Source organism: Rosa rugosa, chromosome 4, assembly GCF_958449725.1.
Source record: "Rosa rugosa chromosome 4, drRosRugo1.1, whole genome shotgun sequence".
Taxonomy (NCBI): domain Eukaryota; kingdom Viridiplantae; phylum Streptophyta; class Magnoliopsida; order Rosales; family Rosaceae; genus Rosa; species Rosa rugosa.
Genome location: NC_084823.1, coordinates 51,970,115 through 51,996,669, shown reverse-complemented (window position 1 = coordinate 51,996,669; position 26,555 = coordinate 51,970,115). Strand labels below are relative to the sequence as shown.

General features: G+C 37.1%; 2 protein-coding genes, 1 long non-coding RNA gene and 1 pseudogene across 5 annotated transcripts; 3 read left to right on the top strand and 1 right to left on the bottom strand.

Annotated features, from left to right (window-relative positions):
* Positions 1-3,025: 3,025 nt before the first annotated feature.
* Positions 3,026-5,229, top strand: LOC133743764 (uncharacterized). Its single transcript, XR_009863256.1, has 2 exons — positions 3,026-3,677; positions 4,903-5,229. It is a non-coding gene; the product is annotated as an uncharacterized LOC133743764 (long non-coding RNA).
* A 1,327-nt stretch (positions 5,230-6,556) lies between these two features.
* Positions 6,557-7,476, bottom strand: LOC133745713 (uncharacterized). Its single transcript, XM_062173832.1, has one exon. The coding sequence runs from the start codon at positions 7,342-7,344 to the stop codon at positions 6,709-6,711; it is 636 nt and encodes a 211-aa protein (XP_062029816.1). The 5' UTR covers positions 7,345-7,476; the 3' UTR covers positions 6,557-6,708.
* A 4,299-nt stretch (positions 7,477-11,775) lies between these two features.
* LOC133742208 (PH, RCC1 and FYVE domains-containing protein 1-like) lies at positions 11,776-14,655 on the top strand. 3 transcript variants are annotated; one of them, XR_009862423.1, is made up of 4 exons: positions 11,776-12,020; positions 13,555-13,634; positions 13,933-14,124; positions 14,205-14,655. XR_009862423.1 is itself a non-coding variant. In XM_062169882.1 (4 exons), exons 1-4 carry the CDS (start codon positions 12,837-12,839, stop codon positions 14,415-14,417), a joined length of 495 nt encoding a protein of 164 aa, XP_062025866.1. In that variant the 5' UTR covers positions 12,596-12,836; the 3' UTR covers positions 14,418-14,655. The 3 variants fall into 3 exon arrangements, 1 of the variants encoding a protein (XP_062025866.1); XR_009862422.1 differs by having other exon boundaries at positions 11,778-12,586; XM_062169882.1 differs by lacking the exon at positions 11,776-12,020 and adding an exon at positions 12,596-12,846.
* A 1,835-nt stretch (positions 14,656-16,490) lies between these two features.
* Positions 16,491-26,092, top strand: LOC133742118 (alcohol dehydrogenase-like 4; annotated as a pseudogene).
* The last annotated feature ends 463 nt before the right edge of the window (positions 26,093-26,555 follow it).

Sequence of the window (26,555 nt, the reverse complement as noted above, 5' to 3'; positions counted from 1 at the left end):
GTTAATTAACAAGAAGATGGGTAAATATCTTGAAGCTTCTGAATTTAATCAAACAGCTAGTGATTTAACCTCAGGGGAATCTTCTAAAGCAGCTTTAATAACACAAGTTGTGACATCGATCTCATGGGGCATGTAATTATTAGTGAATGATTTCCTTCAATTTACACATGATGATTGAGATTAATTATAATATAGAGATAAGTACAGCTAGATTGGTTTTTAGCGATCAAACATATGAATCATGAGTTCTAATTAATAACATGATTTTGTTTCATTGTTAGTTTGTTTTGAGAGGTTTGATAAAATAATCTGAGATTCACATCTAAAACCAATTGGCAATGGATGAAATGACCCAAACTTTTATAAACTCATAAACAATGTCTCATTTTACTCATGTGAGATGTATATATTCTCAACACGCCCCCGCATGTGTGGCGAATTTTCAAGCCATACACGTGAACAACTTTGGGTGACGTGGAGCCCGTGTGGCCGTGAGGTATGCACAAGTGGTAATCTGGCTCTGATACCGTGATAAAGTAATATGAGGTTCACATCCAAAACCAATTGGCAATGGATGGAGTCACTCAAACCCTTATAAACTCATAAACAATGTCTCATTTTACTCATGTGGAATATATATATTCTCAACAAGATTTTGGTTTGGACTCCCTCTCAACAAATTTCATATTGACTAAATTCATGTGAAAGGTATTTCACGTGGTTAAGATTGCATCAAATTTCATGTTGATATATGTGAATGAAAATTTTTAGTCAATGTTTGTAACTTTCACGATTCCTTGTTTGCTCCCATTTTCTTCACCCAAATTGGATGTAGAATATATTTGATAATAAAAACATGTTATCGGCATAGAAAACCCAACTATTGAAATATATTCAACTATACGATGTTTCTCTCAAATAGAAGGGAAGATAATTAACTTTTAGCAAACATGAAAAGGTGAAAATGTACTATGCATATTTTGTTTTGGTGCATTTTATCAGGCTGTGAATTCTTTCTGCAATTCACATACGCCGCGTTTCATACTTTGAAGTGTTTTTTTTTTTTTATTCACATCAACAACTCATAGTTATAACAATTAGTTTTTCGTGAGTCGAACTTATGACTTTCCACTTATGCTACTAAACTAAATGGTATTGGGCTTGAATTGCTTATTTGATAAATTATTCTTTATATTTGGAAGAAATTTAACTATTGAATTATAGCAAATAAACGCACAGTTCTTGGATTATCAAGATTCAAGATGAACCGTCCATTTGCTTAATTGATACAATTTTTTTTTCTCGATACAATACAATTTGGTGGTCAATATTAGAATTGATTGATATTTGTGTAGAGATTATTTTAATTTTATGTTTTACGATTTTAACAATGAACTGTTTAGACTATAAAAGTTGAAATCATAAAAACAATTCTCGTAAATGTGAATGAACAAGTTCGCCCACTCGCCTAGAGTGTGAACCTAAAAATTGTTTGAACTTTGAACCAAAATGTTGCAGGAAGTCAGGAACACATATCTTGACAATGGCATTTCAACTTATTAGTAGGAGAAACATGTATAGGGGGAACAAGACCTTTATGATTCTCGTGCTTATTGTTGAAGTTGCATCACTTGCATGCAATGATATTTTACTTTATATATTTTGCTCCCCATTGAATGGAAACTCGATCGAATGGTTTTAAATTATTGCTTTTCTAGCACCTAGGTAGTTCTATTCTTTACAGGATGGCCTTTGCTATATATATATATATGGGCCCTTCTAGTGAGAGATCTCATTTTTTGGTCTTTTTTAGGGACAAGGCATTAGACCAACTTTTTTTTTTTTACATTTCGGCATCTTAACCGTTCAGTTTTTAGGTCCTAATGTGTTGATCATTTCTGCAAATTTTCAGCCAAATCGGTGATCGTTAAGGTATCAAATTAGATTAAATCAATGGACGAATCAAATCTGTCAAACCTGAACCGTTCATACTTATAATTTTAAATCGCCGTTTTGAATGCCTGAATGATAATCAATTTGGCTGAAAATTTGCAGAAGTGATCTACACATTAGGACCTAAAAACTGAACGGTTGAGATGACAAAATATGATCGAAAAGTTGGTCTAATGCCTTATCCCTCACTAGAAGGGCCCTGTATATATATTTCCTATCCAAAGTGGAGCTCCGCTTTAAAATTAAAGTGCGCATTTAGAGTTTAGGGTCACTTTTCGGTCGCATATCTACATATCGACTGTTCAATTTTTTAGGTACTAATGTATAGATCATCTTTGCAAATTTTCAGTCTAATCTGTGATCGTTAAGGCACTGATAACTGCCTTAAAGCTAGTACGGTTCAGGTTGGACAGATTCAGTTCGTCCATTGGTTTAAGCGAGTTAGATACCTTAACAATCATCAATTTGGCTGAAATTTTTTAGAGATGATCTATACGTTAGTACCTAAAAACTGAACGGTCGAGATGTGGATATGCGACCGAAAAATGACCCTAAACTTTAAATGCGCACTTTAATTTCAAAGCGGAGCTCCGTTCTGGATAAGATATATATATATATATATTAAGGCTTTATCACCAAGTTAATGATATGAAGTTATCAACCTCTTGCTTTCCAATTATCAGCAAATTAAAGTTGTTATCTGAAGTGACTGATTTTTTATGCAAAAAGAAGAAGAAGAAAAAAAAAAAGGTGAACAGCCGCAAAGATCCGGAAAATATTAATGGATGAACTTTTTGAAAAATAATTCAGGAACAAAAGTAAGATTATAAAGTTGCAATACTTGATCGAAACATGATTCGACTTCTATGAGAAATATATAGAAGGATCCATAGCTTCTCTGGGACCAAATCGAAGTACCCCAGCTTCTTTTGTTTGCAATTTGTGAATTGTCATCCTTTTTCTCTCTGGTCCTTTAGTTATCACGTCATTTTCTACAATATTTGCACTTTAGATGGGGCTTATACATAAGTAAAATGCATGGTTAGGTTTTAACTTCATTCTAATTGGTTTAGGCTTAGTTTGGGATTGATTTTGGAGCTGCTTTTGAACCTGCTTCTGCTTTTGGGCTTATGCTATGCTGTTTGGTAAATTGTCTAGAAGCAGCTTTTGGTCCGAATTGATTCTCCTAGAAGCTGAAATTGAGAAGCAGCCAAGTACCAGCTTTGGGAAGCTGCTTCTGTGGAAACACGGAGTGAATAGGGATTCATTAAATGAAATTTACTCTTTTTTCCTATTATGTCCTCATCTTTTCTATGACTTACCTTTGACCCAGATAAGTTTTTGTTATGCATTCGGGTTCTCTCTTCCCAGCCTCCTCTGCCGTCAAAGCTCATTGCATCTGCTTCTCTCTTCCCATCGATCGATCTCTCATGTGTCTTCAAAACCCGATTCCGTCGCTTCTCTCTTCCCATCGATCGATCTCTCCTCTGTCTTCAAAACCCGATTCCGTCGCTTCTCTCTTCCCATCGATCGATCTCTCCTCTGCCGTCAAAGCTCAAAATTAAAGCTTCTCTCTGCCGTCAAAGCTCAAAACTGAAGCTTCTCTCTTCCCATCGATCGATCTCTCCTGTGTCTTCAAAACCCGATTCCGTCGCTCCTCCCCCACACGCCCCAAACCCAAAGCATTCCCGGACCCCAGCTTCTTCAACCTCCTTTCGTACCTGGTAAGCTCCTCATCAGAACACTCTCCACATCTTCCTTGTTTTTCCTCCTCCCAGCATCTGGTCGAAGAGGTTTGATGAATTTCCTAATCTTAATTTTTTTTTTTTGTATCCTAGAACAAGAATTTCTAAAACAAATACTACTTGGTATAGAATGATGCTGACTACATATATCATTTACAATTTACGTACGGGAATGTTATAGCCTTTGCCATTTTCTGTGTGTTAATATTGTGGTTAATTTATTAGTACATAATTAAGTTCTTGACCATGAATTAATGGAAGGCAATTCTAAGTTGCAATTAATTAATTTCAGGTCTCTAGTCTGGTTGTGTTCCTTCAGTTGTGAATTCATGTTGTTTGGAAATTCGTGTTTAGTTTGTATGTTTGGTATACTTGCTTGTTCACCCAAAACTGAAAACTAGATGACTGATGTGCAATCTTATGGCAGGGGAAGTGAATATGTAGAAATTAATGTAGCCATAGATAGCCTTCATTCAACAATGATAAACATGTGATGCTTGTTAGCAATGAAGCAAAAAACTTGCCTTTGTCCCAATCCGTTATCAGGATGATAGCTGTCGGCTTACATCTGTTGGTATTTTCTGTTCTACTACTGTTTTTCATCAAACTGTAAATCATGACTTGATTTTAGAAATACAGCATGAAAGTTAAGAATTTGGAAAACTGGGCAGTTGAGGGAGGTATCAAACAAGGTTCATAATGCAGAACTGAAGTTGTTCTTTTTTAATGTGATTTGGGGTGTTCAATGGATGTCATGATCAGATTAAACCATTTTGGATCAGTTCAACAATTTGGAATAACTATTATTGAAGATTTATTAGAGTTGAAAGTCAGGGATTTGTTCTCAAAGTATGAAACCTGAAAAGTAGTCATTACCAATCAACTTTCTTTATTGTTTACCTCATAAACCAACACCCTACATTTTTTTGGTCTTGAAATGGAAGTGAGAATTGAAATGTTACTAAATTGACCTGCAAATAATGCTTCAGTTTCTCTGCATAGTTTGGGTCAATTTGGTTTTTGGTGATTCTTATTGGTTTACCTTACTGAGTGTATGAGTATGGACCTTTTTGTTTGCTTCTGTAGATAAAAAAGGAAATGGACTTAACAAACATAATAGTATCCCTGTTAAAGCTCTGTATTAATCCAGCCTTTTCTCTTGTTTGTATTAATCCAGCCTTTTCTCTTGTTTGTATTAATCCAGCCTAGTCATACAATCCGGCGAAAACCCCACTGACATGAGCGGCGCAGGGAACCGAGTAGTGAAGAGATGGAGGATAATGAACATGATGGAGATGGTCCGGGAAGACAAGAAATGGAGGTGTTAAGAAATGCAATTGCACAAAGTCTAATGAATGCATCTACTTAGCATTTAGTTGCAAATTTCAAGTGACTTTAATTTATTTTGTGTAATGGTTCCCGTTGAACTATGGTCGGGAAATTAATCCAAATATTCTTGACTTATTTTGTGTAATAGTAAAACATAATATGCATATTGAAGAGTTAAAAGTAAATCTTTTATTCGGTCCAACCAAGGGTACAAGAATAATACATGAGAAATTTTTTTATTTGGTATAGTTACATAATCAAAAAACAAAATTATGTATTTTAGTAGCATATCTTAGCATGTATGCCCATTTTAGTAATTATACCCAGTCAAAGCACTTTTGCCTTGCAACTTACCAAACACCTATAAATTGCTTTTCGTTCTCACAGCACTTTTAAAAACAGTTTACCAAACACCTCAGCTGCTTCCTCTCACAGCAAGTTCGGAAGTGCTTCCTCTCACAGCAAGTCCGGAAGTGCTTCCTCTCACAGCACAGCAATCCCAAACTAAGCCTTAATTAAAGTGGCGCTGCCTTTGTTGAAATGTTGGCCTATGCGTGCTAATTTCCCCACCAGGCCACCATAAGGTAGCCTATCATGATAAAGCCATTCACCAAAAAAAAAAATATCATGATAAAGCCGAAACACACGAGTCCTGTCTATAAAGGAAAAATTAATTCCGACTTTCTCAGAGGTTAAATCAATATTAAGATGACATTGAACTCATTCAAGCTCATGTGGTTAATTTAAGCGGTCAAATAATGTGAAAAATATGTTGGGATTAAATTGGGTGAGAGGTTGATATAACCATGCAAATTGAAAATACGAAACTTTTAAAAACTGGAGGTACTGATGAAGTGATGATCTAGTTGTCGAATGCAAATTAGAATCTGTTTTTCCAACATCGCATTTGATGCGTTGAAGGGTTCTAGGTCTTAACTGGAATTTGGGCTTTGTGAATTGATCCTTAAATTAGGCTGATGATAGAATTTTAACCCATTACCATGGCCATAATTTTCATTTGGGCCATCATTGAAGGATTATTTGGGTTTGCAAATAGAGATCTCTTGGAAGATGATTTCTAAATACCCCAAGAATTTCAAGGCTCCAGCCCAGACAATTTCTTTCCCAAGTCTCCTATTCTGTTTAGGGCTTTGTCCTATATATTGTAATAAACTTCTCTCAAAGTGGATGATACGTTTTAAATCTCAATGCCACAAAACTAGCATGGAACCAGACCAAACGCCTCTAGCACAACCTGAACGGATAGAGTTGATTCTAAAAAATTAAAAAAGTACGATCATCCTGTCTACTAAAATTAGAAACATGTATACTCAAAGAGGACTAAACAAGTTTCAACTAAAAAGTTCAACTAAATCAAAGCGGAGTAAACAAGTTTCAACCTATCTGATTTGGCAAAGATAGTTCTGCAAGACTGACCTGAAAAATATAAACAGCTACGATCATTGGATCATCTGCATCCTTTTTAATTGGAAGACTAACCAACCTCTTAATCCTTTCTGCAAGCTTCACACAATCATATTATGCTACAAATATGGCACATCCTCATTAACAACTTAGGATACAAGACTATGAGTAAATTGAGTAGTGACACACTATATATTTCATATAAGACGAATTAGACAAAACTCAAAAAAAGATCAGACGCTATAACTCCTGCTTATTAAATGTCTACCAATCCAAAATCTTTCTTAGAAGTAGAAGAAGCATTCCTACTACTACTGGAAAGACTCCACTGATCCGAAAATCCCACGGCAGCTGAGACCGAACCACTCCCACATTTTGCCACCGTTCTCACGCTCTCAATCAACTCCTGCGTCCGACCCTCCTGCGATAATATCTCCAAAAGCTGTTCCGGGCTAATTACCAGCTTCACCTTCCAAAAGCTCACATTGTTGTACCTCGAAAACGCTTCGGTGTAGGACCTCTTCACCATTCCCTGGTAATCAAGCGACATTCGGTACGGTGCTCCGGCGAGCAAAGTAGGTAAGGGTATGCTGTTAGATCTGACATGGCCTTGACGCACAATCTGCCCAGTACTAGTACTACTACTGCCCAAGTGATCGCTTTGGCTGTTGAGTGGGAGCAAATAATATGATTGGCCTGCCACAAGTTCTTCGCTGTTAGCGAGCGGTTTCCAGAAGAGATCATGGCTTCTGAAAATACCATGGCTCGGAAACTCGTCGGTGATGGAGCTCACTGTAATGGGCGTGTAAAACTCCATGATGCCGCCGTTGGACGTCGTCACTTGGACTACTCCACCTGCCTCTCCCAGACCTCCAAACAAGCAGTTTCCCATTGAGAAAAATTTCAGAGCCACCTAGAGAGGGAGAGTTGTTGAGTTATAGAGGAAATCGTCGGTGGGATTCTTCTTGGGAGCTTTCCTAAACCAACCAGAGGATATTAAAAAACAAAAGGGTGGAGAAAAAGAAAGGCAAGGGGAGCAAAGAAGACAAGTCATGTCGTCATAAAAGCTTGTGTGAACAGTGTGTATATGTTTATATAACTAGGGATGGTGGAGTGGTCCATCAATTAGTCGGTACTTTTGGGTCCATGCAGCCGAAGAAGCATTTTTGATTTCCGGTCAATGAACCCACTAAACATCTTTTTCTTACTTTGTCTTTATCAAAATCTAAGACTGGTCTAAGTTAGAGAAATGAGAAAGAGGACCCAATGACATGTTACGCGCCAATAATGCAGAGGGAAGTTCCATTGGTAAAGAGGTAGCAGAACCTCTGTCCTCTAGCTAGAGGCAATTGTGCAATCACTCTGCAACTCACTATCATCATTCACTTGTTTAAAGGGAAAGTGGCCGAGATTTTGACCAGTCGTATGCATTTAGAAAGAGATGGCATTCAAAAGTAAGGGTCACAGCTGACAGCAGTTCTTTTTGGCCTTCCACAAAGAAAAGAGCATAGACGAGTGGGAAACCACGGAAATTGTGGGGAGAGAATGGTAGCACTTGGATTTCCATGAGACGTGAATGAAGTATTTAGGCATGGGTTATTTATTATCAAATCTTACAAGAGATTTGGGCTGTGGACTTTAATCATGATTATAGAGTTTCTTTGGTTCGAGTATCGATAAATTCCTTACTCATAGTGTCGTATTCCGTTATGTTGTCAAGAGAACAAGTTAACACTAAATTCAAACAAGAGTTCATCGATCTCATTAAAGAGATGTAGCAAACTAGGGCCTGCTACCTACATGTCTACACTCAGATTCAAAAGAAGAAGAAGAAGAAAAGGAAAAAATAATAAGTAAACGTTGCATGCAATAATTTTTTTGGCAAGAGAAAAGAAGATTCATGTAACATGAATTAATGAAAGAAAAAAAAACCCCTCCCTGTCCCAATTTCCTATGAGTAATGCTAGATAAACCAATTTTGTTCTGTATCACCTGTATCTCACCTTATGTGGCAGTTGATGTGGCAAAAAATTCAACTTGTCACACTGTCACAGTATTTCATTGACGTGTTTGTGCCACATCAGCTGCCACATAAGGTGGAATGCATGTGGTACCCAAAAAGGTAGCTTATCATAGCATTATTCATTTCCAATTCTCACAGTAACTATGTTGTTCAAACTTTGATTTTTTATCATATAATATTATTTAAAGAGTAACGCCTAAACAAAGTTATGAAAAGATGAGGTGTAAAATTATTATTTTTCTCTATTTATTCAATGGAGTGCCTAAAGGACAAAAAAAAAAATAGTTGTTCCACTTTTCGCGGAGACTCGTACTGAAATCCTAGGTTTCGTGCAGCAAGGTGGCGGTGACTGGGTTTATGACTGTTAAAGGGCGCCTCCTACGTCGGTTCTTGCAGGCGAGCAGATCCGTCCCTTTGAGGTGGCGGATGTGCTTTGACGCACGGTGGTTGGGCTTGGTGTCAGCGTCGGGTTTTTGTATTAGATTGGAGTTATATAACCTTGAACGGTGACCTTCATTGTGTGCATGCAGTTGCAGCAGTGATGTGGGTCGACGGTGGTGCTCAGATCAGTGCAACGGCTTTGGCAATGAAGCCTTGGTCGGGGTTTGGAGCCGAAACCGATTTTGGCAGCTACGTTTGGTGATTGGATCGCACCCAAACCAAGTTCTGATCTAATTCTTCCCATGGCTGAAGAGTGAGGTCCACCGCCGGAAGTGCTGTCACGGCAGAGCCTATTTGCGTTGTCGTAGTAGCGGCTCTGGCGAGCTCACAAGGGCTCCGGTGCTCTCTGGTCCGATTTACAGAGTGTGTGCTGTGGGAGTTGGGTTGGGCTTTTGGGTTTAAGCCCACTTTCCCTCTTTTCTCTGATTTGGGCTAGAGTTGGGCCGAGCCTCTTGGTGCTATGCTAAAAATAGCATGCAATTTAAAACCCTTTTTGTTGTCAAGTTGTAGTAGTGAAAGTAAGGGATCGTTCTACGCCAAGGATCAAGGGTTCACCTTCAATTTATGTAACCTACAAAATAAAGAAAACTAGAAACTGTAATAAAACAAATTGAAAAACACAATTGGGGGGAAATTGTTGATTAATTCTACCGAAAATAAAGTAAGAACAAAAGATGAATCTAAAATAAAGTTTGTGAATATGATGATGAGCAGTTAGGAGTTCATTATCCACCACTAAACACAATCCAAGTTCCAATTTTTCTTCCTATGTTACTAAGTCATGAGAAAGAGATTGACCAAGTTACAAAGCTAGAAGCAAGATAAGTACCTTATATTACTTCCCTATAATGTTCTAACAAGAACAAGCGCCGTTATTAGAACCTTTTGAAAACATGCAACATAGAGATCACAAGCGGCTCCTACATTTAGCAAGTTCTAAAGCATTAAGCACATATGGAAGGATGTCAATCTAAGTGTACAAACTAGTACAACAAGCATGTCTAGTTGCATTCCTCATCTTTGGTACACACCTTGGCGAGAAGCTTTACTACTTCGGTTGAAATCACAAAACTATTAGGTGAATTGCTATTTAACCTAGCACCAATTACATGCATATCCTATATGTTTGCAACCACATAAAACGTACATATAAAAGACTTCTAATCCAAAACCAAAGAACAATCTCATCGACAAAGTAACTAAAACATAGAAATTTATTATGAAACTTGAACCATAGTTTAGGGCTTCAAACTAGCCCCTAACACAAAGTATTTAGCTACTCACTGTTCTAAGGTAAACACACAGTAACATATTGAAAATAAGAAGACAAAGTCGCAGAAAAGGAGTGAAGAGGCACGGTGGTGGCAGATGGCGACTTTGGCAGCTTTTTTTTCCTTATGCTTGTATGGAGCTTCGAAACCAGAGAGTTAGGGGTGTTTTTAGGCGTGAAATCTGTATGGTATGGTCTGCCAATGACGCAAAGACGCCTCCTATTTTTATGGTTTATAAGCCCCTAGCTTTCCTCCTCAAAACCGGGTTGAGTTCTCCTTATTCTTCTCCAATTTCACTTGCTTAGCTGCCACACAATCTTTTGAACCTTCCTTAAGTCTCTCTATCCGTCTCTTGGTAAGTATAATGCAGCAAAAATCCAATAAAATTCGTCCCAAAATCTGCCAAGAATATCTTTAGAAAATATAGCCTTTAATTCACTTTCCTTTCTCAACTAGGATTGATTTTCCTCTCCATATTTGACAAGGGTTCCTAGCAGATTCGAAGGTGATATTTTGCCACATAATACTTCTGATGTCACTCTTCAAAACCGTGCAAAAACCTTCTAGAAAGCTTTTTGAAACGTGGCCCAACGACGGTCTTGAAAATACTTCGCAGAAAGACTTGTCAGAAATTCCAGATTTTCCTTATCCTCTGCTCATCTTTGCAGCATCATAACTTATGCATTCCACCACCTTTCTGGAAGATTCTTGATTTTGAACTGTATATCAAATCTGGGCGGAGAACTTCATGATTTTCATCCCTTAAGTCTAGTAGAAAAGTCCTTGAAAAAGCCTCCTGAAAAGCTGATGGAAACAGTCTTCTCGAGGTACCAATTTTGAGCACAGCCTCCGGCTTCCTCTTTATCATTCTGGACTAACTCTTTGCCTGTAGTTATAGTAGAACATGTGGTCTTTAAATATTGTCAGGCCTTTCTTCATAATTCCACTCGAAGGTTCTTCAAAACAGCTTCCCAAGACAGAAGAAAATAAAGCAGATTCTAATACTCTGTTTTCTGCTTCTCTGCAATTGTTTTGCACAGCAACTTTCTCCATCTTCTCTTGATTTTTATGACCATTGAATGATCAGACTCCATCCTTTGCATCACTACTTCATGTGAAGTGCCTTGATTGCCCCATTGAAGCTCTCTTTTCTCCTTAACTGCTTCTCAAAGTACCTAAAAAAATAACAAAGTTAAATTGATCTTTTTAAGGAATAAACTAAGCAAAAGTATAAAGGTTTGAACTATAAATTCGTTGCATTTTATGCTCCTATCACTTGGCGGGCTTGTTGTGGGTTGACCTTAACTTGACTCTAAAACGAGGTTGTTCACTGCAATGACGAGTGGATGGGTACACCAAAATGGTCTCTAGGGCCCAAGCTAATTTCTGCAAATACGGAGAGCTAGGGTTGTGTTAGAATAAATATAGTTGTTAGTTTCTTTGCATTTTCCTTTTGGATTTTAGGTTTTGCAATTTTCTTTTTGGATTTTGGTTTTTTGCAACTTCCTTTTGGATGTTAGCCCGACTCTTTGTGCAGTCAGTTTGAGCAATGAATGTAGTGGGTGATATTCGAATCCCTTAAATTGACATTGTACAATCATATGATCTTTTGATCACAGAAATATATTTTCCTTTCTCCTAAAAAAATAAATAAAATAGATTGCCTAAAGTGAAGCATTAGATTTAAAATAGTGCATATATATGCCCCTACTCACTTCATTCAGGGATTGTTTCAAGAACTGGCATCCACCTTGTTGCTGCAGAATTATGCACCATAACCATTACTTTTCCATGTTTCTCTGATCTGAATTCTTAAGAGCACTTCCTCCACAGGTACCGTCTTGGATAATAATTCTTGACGCTGCTGCCTTGTTATGATCGCCTTTATTCTCTTTCTACAAACTTTCACCATCAGATAAGAACAATCTATATATTGACTAGAGAGATTACATGCATGCATCCTCAATCAACAACCCGAGGCCACCTGCTCTGCTTGTACTCGAAAACCTTGCTTACAATCTTCACAATGCGCAAGAGTACCATACCCTCTCATTTTCACTCTCCACCCTCGAAGGCTGCGTTTTGGGGGGGGGGGGCCTTTTTTGCTCCCCCGCTAATAAGCGCCTCAACGGTTTGCGTTTGGTAAACCTGCTTCTCCCCTCCTTTTTCCAGAAGCCAACGCTTTTTCGATCGAAAAGCCAAAGCCGGCAGTCCCTTGCTTTTAGAAGAAGCAGGAGACGGCTTTTGTCATTGTAGCGGTAGATACTGTAGATTAATGAAATTTTGGAAATACCGGTTTCTATCCTCTCTTCGTTTCAGCAATTACACAATGCCAGGAGACTCTTCTCTTTCGTGTTCAAATTCGAAGACTTTTCAGTTTCAATTTCTTTGAAAAAAAGGTACTATAGGTTGATTTGGGTATCAATTTCGGTTTTGTATCTATTATAAGTTGATTTCCGTTTCAATTTCAGTTTTGTATCTATTTGAGTTTCAATTCGTGTAATTGGGTACTGAATCAATGGGGGTTTAGGTTGATTTGGGACTGTGATTTTGGTTCATTCACAATGATCATGGGAAAAGAGATATGGGCACTCTGCTTTCTCTACGTTTTTGGAACCGAGGAGTGTTTATTTTGGCAAATGTTGCCTTATGGTTTTGGGTACTGATCTCAACATGATGGTTATGCAACAGTTATAGATTGGAATTATGTCTCTCTGTGCTACAAGATTAGATTCAGAATTATAGATTGGAATTTACTCTTTGTTCTCACTCTCTGCAGCAATATTTATATGTAATGTATGCTTATTTGAGTTAAAGACTGTTATTTGGGTTTAGGACCAGATTATTAAATTGCTGGGAGAGTGAATGAGAAAAGATTAGGACATATATGTGATGGTGATGGTTAACTTGTGGAAGTTTATAACCCTCTCTCCACTGCTGCTGTTCTCTCTGGGCAGAAACAGATGGCATTAGTGTTCTCAATAAGTTAAAATTGTAGTAGATTATTGAACGACAAGCTTCGGATATTATCGTTTTTATAGCTTAACTTGGGGTAGCTGGTGTTGTCATTTCCTAAGCTTAGATTAGAATTTTGGTAACTTGCAATTATAATGTTTTAGTTGTATGCAATTCTGAATATACCTATCCAATGTTTGAGTTTTTATGTTTATCTACATTGGTCTTTTTAGGTGTTTGATCTTGCAAGGAAAGTGATCTTTGATTCCTTGTAATAACATATGCCCGCATGTTTATGTGATGTTTGCTTATGATGAAGATTTTAATGCTGCAATACCCATATATTGATTTCTCCTTCATTTATTAGTTGTCACATGGTAACAAAACATTCCTTTATTTGTATATACTGCAGCCAATCTTCAAAGGTATCCTCGGCCTGAGAAGGAATATAAGTCATTTTCTCTTATATATGATGACAGGTCTTTAGATTCGGTAAGCATCTTATTTGGTGGTGATGCCCTGCTATCTGATTCTTTGGTGTTCTGTTTCCTAGCTCAACTAGTCTTTCCCTTAATTTTGTGAATTTTACTATCGTTGCTGAAAATTATTGATAACCTTCATAGTAATTTCTGTTTATCTTCTCAAAAATTATAATTTTTGTGAATTTTTCTGTCAAATCTTTTCCGCTTTTTGGTATTAACTGTATGAATAGTTTGTTATTATTGCTGGTGTTCTTCAATAAACTTTGTTTACTAATTTTGTACACTTTGATGCTAATTGCTTATACCAGATATGCAAGGATAAAGATGAAGCTGAAGTCTGGTTTACTGGTCTAAAAGCATTAATATCACGCGGCCTTCAACAGAAGGGGAGGGCAGAAACAAAAAGTGGAGTTACCTCTGAAGCAAATAGTCCAAGATCACACACGCAAAGAAGTTCTCCTTTGAGCTCTCCATTTTGTAGTGGTGATAGTTCACAGAAGGTGTTCTATTTTTGTCTCTGTTGTTAATACTGTGTGTAACTGTAATATACAAGTAAATTGTCTTCGTGTGACTAATGCAGGATGAACTGGAACCCTTTCATCCTCATGCTACAGCTGAAAGCCCTCCTAAAGTCCATTTGGAGAAGGCTTTATCAGATGCCATGTTATATGCCCTCCCTCCGAAAGTTCCCTTTCCTTCAGATTCTGCTTTTGGCTCATTTCAGTCTCTGTCATCAGGAGGCTCAGATTCTGCTTCTGGCTCATTGATGTTGGCCGGGCTAGTACATGGGTAAAGATTGTCAATGAGTTGATTTGAGAAATTAGTTGAGAAATTCGTGGCCTGGGTAAACTTGTCTTTGGCCATCATAACTATATGGTGACCAATTAGTTGATTTGAGAAGTATAGGTGTGTCTGTTGTAATTCAAGTGGATATTGCAATTCTGCATGTAAATGTTGAGAAATTATGTTTGTAAAATCTCTACTGAGATCCCATTCATAGATAGAAATGAGCTTAATATGACTCTGATAGATTTGATTACATGATGTACAAAGCAATTTTACATGATGAAGAAATAGATTTGAGTACATAGTTACTGGCAAAGTATATTACTATATTTTATAGATGTTGTGTTTCATCAGTTCATAAGAATAATGAGATTTAGCAAGACTTGAGGTATTCAAAAGAGTAAGATCCTCAAAATAACCTTCTATTTAAACTTGAACTACATTATATTACCAAACAATCAAGGCAATATAATCTTTCATGTCCAAATTGGTCATTCCACAAACAAAAAGCACAAGTCAGTTTGAGTTTACCAAACACTCTGCCACTACTTTTACCACTGACATCACTTATAAAAAGTCAGTTTACCAAACACTCAGCTGCTTTGCTTTTCAGCCACTTATTCTCATAAATAAGCAGAAGCCAGCTTTTTTGAAAAGCACAGCCATAACATAGCCTTAGAATTGTTTCTCAGTCCAGGAGTTGTTATATATGCAATTCCCCATATGACTCTGAGTTTTAAGAGAATTAGGAGAGTGGGTGAGTTAAGCAAATTAACAAAGAGTGAGGCAAGCAAAGACGTTTTGGATTGCGCGGGTGGGAAAAGAGTAAGTAGTTTCAAGGGAACAAGTTAGTGATCAGATATAAACTACAACGTTTTTCTGTAGACGAAAAGTTTGTTTGTTAAAAATTTTGAGTGTACGACTGCCTTTCTGTTACAAAAGGCTCATTAACCCTAGAACCAAATCGAATCCCATAAATTTTCTTACCACGTAAAATGTCTTGTATAGAAATTTACTTTTTAGAGTATGAAATGGTTGTGGTTCGTGACTCAGAAAAATGATGTATTGATCCCTCTAAATAAGAGTCCCATGCATCACCTAAACGTCATAGTTCCACTCCTTTCATCTATGGAAATTAATGTTCATTTCTTCTGCCAGTATTAAGTATTTGACTAAATTCGATCTTGTGCCTTTTTGGTGCAACTTGGTTCGGGCCAACCCGACCCGGTCTGAATGCCCAACAAAATCCGAACGCAGCCCGGACTTGAACAATACCACAACAAACTATTGTGGGCTTGGTGGATTGAATGTGACCAACAAACTAACTTATTAGCATAGGACTTTTCTCCACCTGAGCTAAACCGAGAGATGTGTTCTCCACTCCAACATGGTGGATTAGTTTATAATCTAAAACCTTAAAATTAATTGGTGTAGGGTTCATCGTGTGAAAGATTGGCTCTTGATATTCCATTACCTGCCACTTGAAGACTGCTATTTATAGTTAAGAAGGCCATCTGTTAGAACATTGCTTCTCACAGAATGAAAAACTGGCCGGTGAGTAATTATTTACCAAATGTGTACGTAATTTACTTCCTCCCACGTACCATACAAGTAATCTGTCACTTTCATAATTTTTCATAGTTAAAACAAAACATCCAAATATTACAATACTTTCAAGTTGTTGAATTGAAATTTCTTTTATGCAAAGATCAACTGGGTATAGTTTGAATATAATAAAGTAAATGACAGTTAAGTGGCCACTGGGTGCCCTCAGCAATTAGCCAATCAGCTTGGAACAACAGATTTGATAATGCCAAATGGAAAATTAACAAATCCTGGCTAGCCATGGACCAATTCCACAGTTCCACACTACCCCATTATTATTTGGCTTAGTTGCAAGTTGTAACCCATTTTTTTGTTAGGTCGTTTACAAAAACTATTCACAAAGTCAATGAAAGATAACCCCTTATCAAAAAAAAAAAAAAAAAAAACACGAAAAAATGACAGATAATCCTAGCTATCTATAGAGCTGATTCACAGTCATATGTACATAATGTCATCTCCTTTGCACACCCTCTTCATTGCACCCAAATCCTGAGTTTGCTTCTATTGCTGGCTAGCTAGCTTCTTATTTTCCTTCTAAATTCCCCCTTCTTGGTATATATGCACTGGTTTTCATAGGAAAGATCACAAAGCCTTTAGCTTATACGCCTTTGCCAACATATACAGAATACCCATATATATCAAGTTTAAGATCAAACAGACGCGCGCCAACATACAGATGGAGAGGACAACCGGAAAGGTGATCACTTGCAAAGGTAAGAGCTAGTTTCAGAAATGTATTTTGTTGAACACTTAATCTTACATGGCTGATATAAATGGTGGTCGATCATGAAGCTGCTGTTGTTTGGGGTCCTGAGGAGCCTTTTGTGATGGAACAAGTTCAAGTTGACCCGCCGCAGAAACTGGAGGTCCGAGTCAAGATCCTCTTCACCTCAATCTGTCACACTGATCTTAGTGCTTGGAAAGGAGAGGTATACATGCATGCCCATGAATCAAAGCTTTTACCTTTCTCCATTCAATAATGTTTTCTTACCTGACCTCTAGTCGGGCAACATACGACTCTTACGTTGTGAATTGCACATGCATTATGTATGAATAACCTAAGTGATCCAGATTAATTATCTGACAATGTAACCCGAATTGTGTGAGAATATAACATTTCTGTACTTAATTAATTTTCTTATTTTTGTTGTTGAAGAATGAAGCTCAACGAGCGTTTCCTCGAATTCTAGGTCATGAAGCAGCCGGGTAAGTCATAGATTTACACCGACACCATCTTACACACCAGCTTTAAAATATACCGAGAGTTTATAGCATGTCGATCGGAAATTCATATCCTTTATTTAATATTTTGATGAGCAGAATTGTTGAGAGCGTTGGTGAAGGTGTGACAGACATGAAAGAAGGGGATCATGTGATCCCTATTTTCAACGGAGAGTGCGGTTACTGCATCTGCTGCAGGCATCAGAAAACTAACATTTGCAACAACTTTGGAGTAAACCCAATGAAGAGGGTGATGAACAGCGACGGTAAAACAAGGTTCTCAATAATAACAAAGGAGGGTGACAAAAAACCCATATATCATTTTCTTAACACTTCAACCTTCAGCGAGTACACAGTTCTTGAGTCCGCTTGTGTTATCAAGATTGACTCGGAAGCTCCCCTCAAGAAGATGACGTTGCTCAGTTGCGGTGCTTCTACTGGTATGTAATTACATAAGTGTTTGCCAAGAAATAATTATTTGGTGGATTAAAAATCATTTCGCTCAATTACAATCAAGAATTTTTGTGGGCGTGTCCTCGATTATGGTCCAAAATTAGAGAAAATAAAAAAGATTTCATCGAAACTTGATAGCGATCTTATGTATACAGATTCTCACTTATCTGAAAATTTTATTCTTTAGGAGTTGGTGCTGCATGGAATACTGCTGATGTTCATCCTAGCTCAACAGTCGCCATTTTTGGTTTAGGTGCCATTGGACTTGCCGTGAGTTCGTTTCTTTTCATTTCTGTTTTGTCACTCATTTTCGGTTTCTCTTGCATGTTGGCCCATTTGTTGTGAGTTTCACGTGCTAAATTCTGATACTCATAGATGTAGATTTTTAGCATTTGGGTTAGCCTAAGTTGCTAGAGAGAGTGATGAAGGATTATTATGAGGTTATATCTGGGATGCGTTTCTCTCCGGCCAGTATCACCGAAAGAAAAATAAATAAATGTCTATATTTTTTGCTGGAGAAGTTGCATGCATGCATTTGACGATTAATTGAGGTGTCAGGCTTTCAGCAGGTATGCGCTGGACATTATACCAAATGAATTGACTTGGAGTTTTATTATAGTGAAGAAGCTGACTTTGGATAAACTATATATTACTACTAATTTACTAGCTGGGTACATATGTTTTTGTTATTGTGAATCTATAATTCATGTAGCAGGATAAAAGAAAAGATGTTCTCACTTAACTTGGTGCAGACTTGACAACAAAAAAAAAAAAATAGTAGTCTATAATCAGAAGAATCATATTATTCGGAATTTTCTTAGGTACCTGAGTGTTTGTCATTCCCTCATTTTGTTAAATATTTTGGACCATTGGATAAGTAATATATCTAATATTCCAAAATATTTAAAATTTGGTAACCTGTTTAGCTCTTAGTCAATTATTGTTTGATTATTAATTGAAAATTGACAATTACGTTTTTTCCTTTTTAAAAAAGAAAATTAAAAAAACCTTCTAATCTAGGTTCACCGAACTACTATTTGTTAAAGAGTCTTTATCACTAATTAATTTTATCATTAGCCAATTAATGTTTGATTAATTTTTGATTATCAATTGAGAATTACACAATTGACAATTACATTTTTTCCTTATTAAAAACAAAAGCCTTCTAACTTGGGCTCACGGAATTAGTAAATAGTCTTTATTACTAATTAATTATATCATTAGTAGTTTCCTTAACCAAATATAATTCTTCTTACATGCATTTTATGACAACCACAACAATTAATGTAAAAATAGATAATATTTGTTTTAGATGTAGTAACTACTTCATGTATAGCTTGTTATTACTGCTTTTTGAACTAATTTACAAATATTATCACAATGTGTTATTATATAGGTAAACTATTATATTTTGACTAAAACCACGTATGTCCTCATTGGTGTAATGAAGTTCTCCCTGGAGTAACTAAAGTAATATATTATGTAATTTCCATCGTCGAAGTAATTAATAGTCGACGTAATTGACCACAAACTACAACAATTGGTATAATTAAAAACAATAATCTTTGTTCTAATTGTAGTAATTACGCCACCTACAACCTATGTACTAGTTTATGGACAATTTAACATGTGTGACAATCAATTTGTTTTCGCAGTGGTAAATCTTTATGTTTTTATCATTAATGAAATGATTACTTCAATGACCATGCATTTTACCACAATCCACGTCAATTGATGTAAAAGCGATAATTCTTGTTCTATTTGTAGTAATTACTCCACCTAAACTAATGTTCTAGTTTATGGACAATTTAACAAGTGTGACAACAAATTTGTTGTCAGAGTGGTAAATCTTTATGTTTTTATCATTAATGAAATTATTACTACATTGACTACATATTTTACCACAACCCCCAACAATTGATGTAAAAGCGGTAACTTTTGTTCTATTTGTAGTAATTACTTCAAAAACGATATCATTTATAAGATTATCAACCATTTTATAATTCCGACAACATTTGTGTTATGAACATGGTAAATTAATACAAATCAAAAGATATGTAAGTACTTAGTATTGTAAGGAGCTTCTCCATTTGATAATCAGTGTTCTCCATTTGATAAATGTTGTCCAACTATGATATTTACACCTTTCATTACTTAATTACAATAACCACAATAAGTGTGGTCATAAGTCGTAATTTTAGTTCTACTAGGTGTAATTTATTATTTTAACAATATTTGTTACATGTTTCTGAACAATATTACATATCAAGATAGAATGTGTTGTTAATATGGTAAATTTTATTTTTAAAAATGACACATGTCAACATTTAAGTGGGTAACTTGTTAACCAGTTCAATAAGTTTCCACTACATTAATTTATTAAAAATAAAAAAATAAGGGTATGACATACATCAAGGTACCCTAGACCCATATTATTCTGTAAGATCTAACATGAATAATATATTATTATTTCTAAATCCCAACTGACTATTAATTGTGCTAGTCTTGATCAACTGGGGAGGATTTCCTTTATTATCCAATTATTTAACTAAATGAAAATTTTTGTGTCAGGTTGCTGAAGGAGCCAAAGCTAGAGGAGCATCTAAAATAATTGGTGTTGACATGAACCCTAATAAATTCATCAAAGGTATTGGTAATTTGGTATTCTCTTTTTTTTTTTTTAGATTCTTGTTTATTTATATAAGATATTAAAATATATATGCTAATTAGGTAAGTACTATTCGCATGCTTTGTACTCCATTTTGTAATGTGGATATAGGCTAAACCCCCGGGTGTAAACATAGCCCCCCCAGAGATGAGCACAAGAATTGGATTCGTGAAAGGCTTCTACAACTACAAGCAAGTCCACCTTTATATAAAGAAGCAATCGACATATCAACACAGACACAACTCCAGAAACTCAAGCCATCAAGCTTTTCTTATTTTCGTGTTACCTTTTGCTTAGGTAGAAGTTCCGTCTGTTTCCATAGTTTATTTGCTCTGCTAGTTACAATTTCAATTGCTTTAATTTCCTTGTAGCCTAGTATCGATTTTGAATTGTTCTCTTTGTTTTCTTTCAAACAATAGTTAATAATTTTCTGCCATTCCATATTTCAGTTTCGTTGTTATTATCTTTTATTTGCTCCTTATTGTCTTTATGCTTTATTTGTTTGATCATGTTATTTACTGTTCGTAGTCGCATAGTAGCTATCAATCTTGAAGATTTCATCCGTTACGAGTTCACCTTTACAGTTACTTGTTATTATTTAGATCCAATTGACTTAAGCCCGGTGACCAGACAATTCATATTCACTCACACTCTCACAACCACACCCAATTCACCCGACCTTCAGCCATCAAGTCCTTGATCCAAAGGCAGCGAACTATCGGCCGAGAATCAGTTCCTTCCTCGGCCAACAATTGCTTGATAAGTCAGAACTACATCTACAACAACTACAATTGCACACTTGGCCTTCTGGCCGTGTGCTGGCACGCCCCGCAATCTACTCACCAAGAATGACATTTGTTCCTTGATCTCTCGGCTTTCTGGCCGAGGTGATTTTTAGAGGCAACATCTTTTGGCACGCCCAGTGGGACAATAAATATTTCTAGGCGTTGTTGATTGTATGCAATTCAATCAATTACGAACAAATTTTCATGAACCAAATTTTGTCTTCAACATAAAGCCATTCCACGATGCATATGAAGACGATGAGCCAAATCACTACTTTAATGACCTTAAACTCGGGGGGCTCACTGACCACCATTTGGTAAAGCATGAGGTTCCTACACTTGAAGAAACCATGTATACTGACATGGTAATTGGAAACAAAGCAGATGTGATGATAGCAATATCGGCTAAATTAGAATTGAAGAAACAATTTGGTAACTTCTTCGCGGTGGGGGTACTTAGGAATTCACCATATGTAGAGTCCAAAGAGCGGAATGATCTCGCTAAGTACCCAATGAGTTCAATACTTCGCGGTCTTCAACACCATGAAATTTAGGCCGCGAACATAGGAAGTGTAGGATTTAAGATTAAACATTGGTGGCCACCTCCCAGTTGGGCATGACGACTTTGTCCTATAATTCTCTGCTTTGGTGTATTTAGATTTTAAAATAATAAAGAAAGCTCCACGGCTAAAAGGATTGGAAGTGTAATTTTTAGAAAAAAAGAATGGCCGCGGCAAGAGGTGCAAATTATAGGCGGAACTTGTTCATGTTCACTCTTGTATTCTTTGATCTGGTCTACTAACGGCCAAAGTCGAAAAGGCCGAAAAGGAATAAAGCAACAGGTGTTGCATGCAAATTCAACGGTGAAGTAAGAGGTCAAGGTTTTTTAGGCATGGAAGAGCAATCTTGGTTACTGGAGCATAGTATATCCTAATTGCTCTAAGAAAAGTTCATGCCATATATAATTCAATTCCATAGTCATTTATTCTTACATGTTCAGGCACTAGAGATGAGGTCCCCGCATAAGTATTGAATGAGAATTTGATTTTACTGGGTGCAAATGGATTCTTGATCGAAGCTTGCATGCATGCATATTACCATATTAGTTTTGACTTCAGGCTTTTAATTATTCCATGATATTTGGTGGTGGTGCTCTCTGGTAATACAGAGATTATTTGTTGATTCATGGCCAGTTAAGAAGTCCATGTACTGGTGTCAACGTCAAATGAGCTAACAAAAGGCACAGAGATGGATCACTAATTTGAATTTGGAAGGTTTCATATATATGGTTTAATGGTTCTATGGACGCTTGCAATTACCTTTTGTTTGAGCCTTAATTAGCTTGACCAAGAGTTACGAATGTAACAGATTCTCCACCATGATTCACCACTTATGACAAGCGGGGCGAGTAGATTTACAAGTTCAAGCGCTTACATTTCCTTAACCATTCGGCGAGACTCGCCGATGCTCAAGAAAATGGGGGGGCTATGTTTACACCCGGTTTATCGACCTTCATTTCATCAAGTCATAACCATTGAAGGGAGAATCAAGATAATGATTAACGAATTTCTCATTATTAATGTGTTGTTATCTTGAGGATATGTTAATAGGAAGAAGGCATCATAGCAAAAGAATGTTTTATTATATCTTCTGATTAAGGTCGAGATAAATATCAAGGAAGTCAAGGTCATGCACGTACTGGTGCTCATGGATTAGTTTTACTAATCCAACTTGGCAATTGTTAGTTTCCAAGACCTTCACGTGGTACAACATGTTAGGACTTATCAAATTAGGAGTTTGCATGCAAGATTAGCATTTTAGTGCATGAGGGACTGTAATAGAAGAATGAAACCAAAGTATGTGGGCTTTTGAACCAACTTCAATTATAGTTAGATAAGGACTTTAACAAGAAGAAGATTACTACCCCGTGAAGAAACTAGTACGTGGCCGATATTCATCACATGAAGATAGAGTTTTAATTGTCAAAGAAGTTCCAGAGATGAGCACAAGAATTGGATTCGTGAAAGGCTTCTACAACTACAAGCAAGTCCACCTTTATATAAAGAAGCAATCGACATATCAACACAGACACATCTCCAGCCAAAACTCCATCATGGGTTTCCTTTTATTTTTCTTAGCTCCAGATTAGTTTCATTCTCTTTTCAATTCTTAGTTGTTAGCTCTACTAGTTCGAGTCAATTTCCTTTGTTTTTCTTGTAATCTAGTATCGCTATTTCAATAATTTCCTTTGTTACTTTTTGATAATAGTTGATAGTTTTATTCTTCAAGCCATTTATTATTTTCTTTTTCCGCTCTTTACTTTATCGCTATTTACTTTCCTGCGATTTACTTTATCGCTCTTAATCTAGAGTTTATTTTCTTGCTCTTTTACTATTGTGTTTATTTCTTGCACTAGGAGTAGTTTTAACGCAATTAATTGTTCGGTTACCAATCACTATTTGCGACTCATCCATTGAACAACCCAAAAGTCCTTGATCCAAAGGCATCGAACCCTTAGCCGAGATTGTTCCTTCCTCGGCTTTCAGTCGCTCGACGAAGTCAGAACACGCGCACTACATCTTCTACATCTACAATTGCACACTTGGCCTTCTGGCCGTGTGCTGGCACGCCCCGCAATCTACTCATCAAGAAGGACATTTGTTCCTTGATCTCTCGGCTTTCTGGCCGAGGTGATTTTTAGAGGCAACAGGGAGTCACAGATTTCATAAACCCCCGCGACCCAGGAAAGCCTTTGCATGAGGTCAGTTCTATGTGTTACAATAATGAATACTAAATCTACTTCCAGATTACGTGGTCTTTCAACAATTGAATTCTCTATATTTATATTATTTTCTTCTTCTTCTTCCGGACTGTAATTGAATTCAATATATATTAACAATTCATTGGCCGATATATATTGTTAGCAGAGAATCAGGGAAATAACAGAAGGAGGTGTGGACTATAGCTTTGAGTGTGTAGGAAACTCCGATGTTCTCCGGGAAGCCTTTCTTTCCACACATGAGGTACTTATTCTCTATACAATTTATCTATGATTGTGAGTTTGTGACCATTAATTGACTAATTGTACATGGTGGTAATTTCTTCAAGATAGTTAATTCGTTTTTTTTTTTTGAGTAAAAAGGTCATCCATTCATTATAATTTAGCAAGCAGTACAAAAACGACGTACCCCTAAGAGTCGTCATAAAACGTCGTTTACAGAGTACTCTAAAATCCTATTCTAAAGATAGAATAAGAAACCAAATACCCCAAGTACACCCACCTTTTAAAGTTACGCACTTTTATTCTAAACAAGAACTAAGAACTCTGAAGAGTTAAAAGAACAACAGAGTTAATAGTTCCTGCGACCTGAAGAAGAAATTAAAGAGTACTAGGAGAAGAGGATGAAAATTCACCCTCAACTCCATCATCTGAAAAAACAAAGCAACATGTAGTTAGAGCCCAAGACACCCTAATCCAGCAGCCCCAAAGCATAGGGCCAGCCCACACCCAAAGAAACCTGAGCCAAAAAAGCCCAAAGCCAGGAGACCAAACGCTAGGGTTAGAGCTCCGATTGAACACGGCCCAGTGGGTGACACCTGCACAACCACCACCTCCGTCCCGCGCCGCCGCCGTAAAGCACCGGTACCATTCCACCAACAAGCCACCACGACCAAGCCGACACAGACCACTCCCAGACGGAGTCAGAGCGTCGTCCTTCACCAACACCAAATTGCCGCCATCAACTTCAGCAGCAGCAGCCGCGACTGGCCCTCGATGATGCTCTAGGCTCAAGCAGGTTGTTAAGCTGCCATTGACGCGAATACCAGAGGGTAGAAAACCCCTCCACCTCCACGGATCAATTGCGTTATCCCCAGAACCTCCATCACCCGACCCAACAGGAATCAAAGAAAGAGCCAATCCCGGATCAAACAGTCCTCCATCAAAACCGCTAACAGCGAGTCCAAGGAAAAGGAAAAGCAAAGAGAAACGACCTGCAGCGCACCCTAAAGCAAAGCATGACACGCCGGAGAAGGGGGAGTTTGTGGCAATAGCCATAGATTTGGAATTTTGTCGAAGGCGAGAGGGCCAACGAGGAAACCCTAGCAGAGCGGCTAGGTCAAAGTCAGGAGACATTTTTCAACTGATTGTTTAAAAAAAGATGTTAATTCGTTTAGTATCTCTTCTTAATTTATTTTTGAAGTAATTTGTCAAAACACGGTGTTTTAACTTTTATCTTTTTTAGAGCTTATGCCCATTGGCTCCTAAGCTTCTTTAAACAGTTTACAAACATCTTACCCTATACCTCGAAGAAAATTCGAGAAGTACTTGAAATTACTTGGCACCTTTTCATTTCATAGAATGTTTCCGATTATTAATGTAGAGTATTTTTTTTTCTAAATGTTATTGTAGGGATGGGGGTGTACTGTGATATTATTGGGAATTCATGCAACACCAAAAATGCTTCCCCTCCATCCAATGGAGTTGTTTCATGGTCGAGGAATTATTGGATCTGTGTTTGGAGGCTTCAAAGGGAAGAGCCAACTCCCCCGTTTTGCCAAAGAATGCATGCAAGGGGTTAGTATCTAGTTCCACTATTCTAGTACATGTTCATTTCCAGTTCTGAACAAATTTTTATCTCATCAGGTGGTCCAATTAGACGAGTTCATAACACATGAGCTTCCCTTCGAGAAGATAAATGATGCGTTTAAGTTGCTCGTTGAAGGCCAGTCACTGAGATGCGTTCTGCACCTGTGAGCCTCAGTTTCACTTTCGCAGTTTCATGGTCCCTGATTGCCTGATTGCATATGCTGGTGTTTATGGATCATGCACTTCAGTTCGGTTAAGTTGGGCGTGAATTGACTCAAAGGTTTCTCACCTTTGTGTTGAAGTTCAAACATATAATGTAATTGTGATGATGTACCTTTCTTTTAGCGAATCTTTCTGATGTATAAATGTGGAAATTATTCTATGCACCGACGGTGCAAGTGACCCAACCCTTATAAAATAATCTCAATCCTTGATATTTATTATCAACTTTATTTTTAATAAATAAAAAGTGTATTTAATGCAATCTAACCATTCATTTATGTTGTATAACACTTGGCTTGCACGACACTACTATTTACTTATTTAGTCGTTCTATCTGAATAAGAAGCAAAGGAAAATTTCTACATCAATGCCTTGGAATTGAACTTTCTAAAGTAAGAAAAGGTTGTGGTCCATGACTCGTGTGATGGAAGAGGCGCTGCTAATGATGTATCAGACTCATTATAAACGTCATATTCCCAGTTTCACACACCTTCCTTCTAGACAAATATATGTTCACTTCTGATTTCTTCCTCTAATATTTGATCCCAAATGGCTGTGCCCTTTTCTAGAACAACGTTTTTGGATTCTTATTGAGTTTTTGGG

Coding starts and splice junctions, on each gene's coding strand:
- LOC133745713 (XM_062173832.1), bottom strand. CDS start 7,344: ATGGGAAACTGCTTGTTTGGAGGTCTGGGAGAGGCAGGTGGAGTAGTC.
- LOC133742208 (XM_062169882.1), top strand. Junction 13,635..13,932: donor ATGACAGGTCTTTAGATTCG/GTAAGCATCTTA, acceptor TGCTTATACCAG/ATATGCAAGGATAAAGATGA. Junction 14,125..14,204: donor GTGGTGATAGTTCACAGAAG/GTGTTCTATTTT, acceptor TGACTAATGCAG/GATGAACTGGAACCCTTTCA.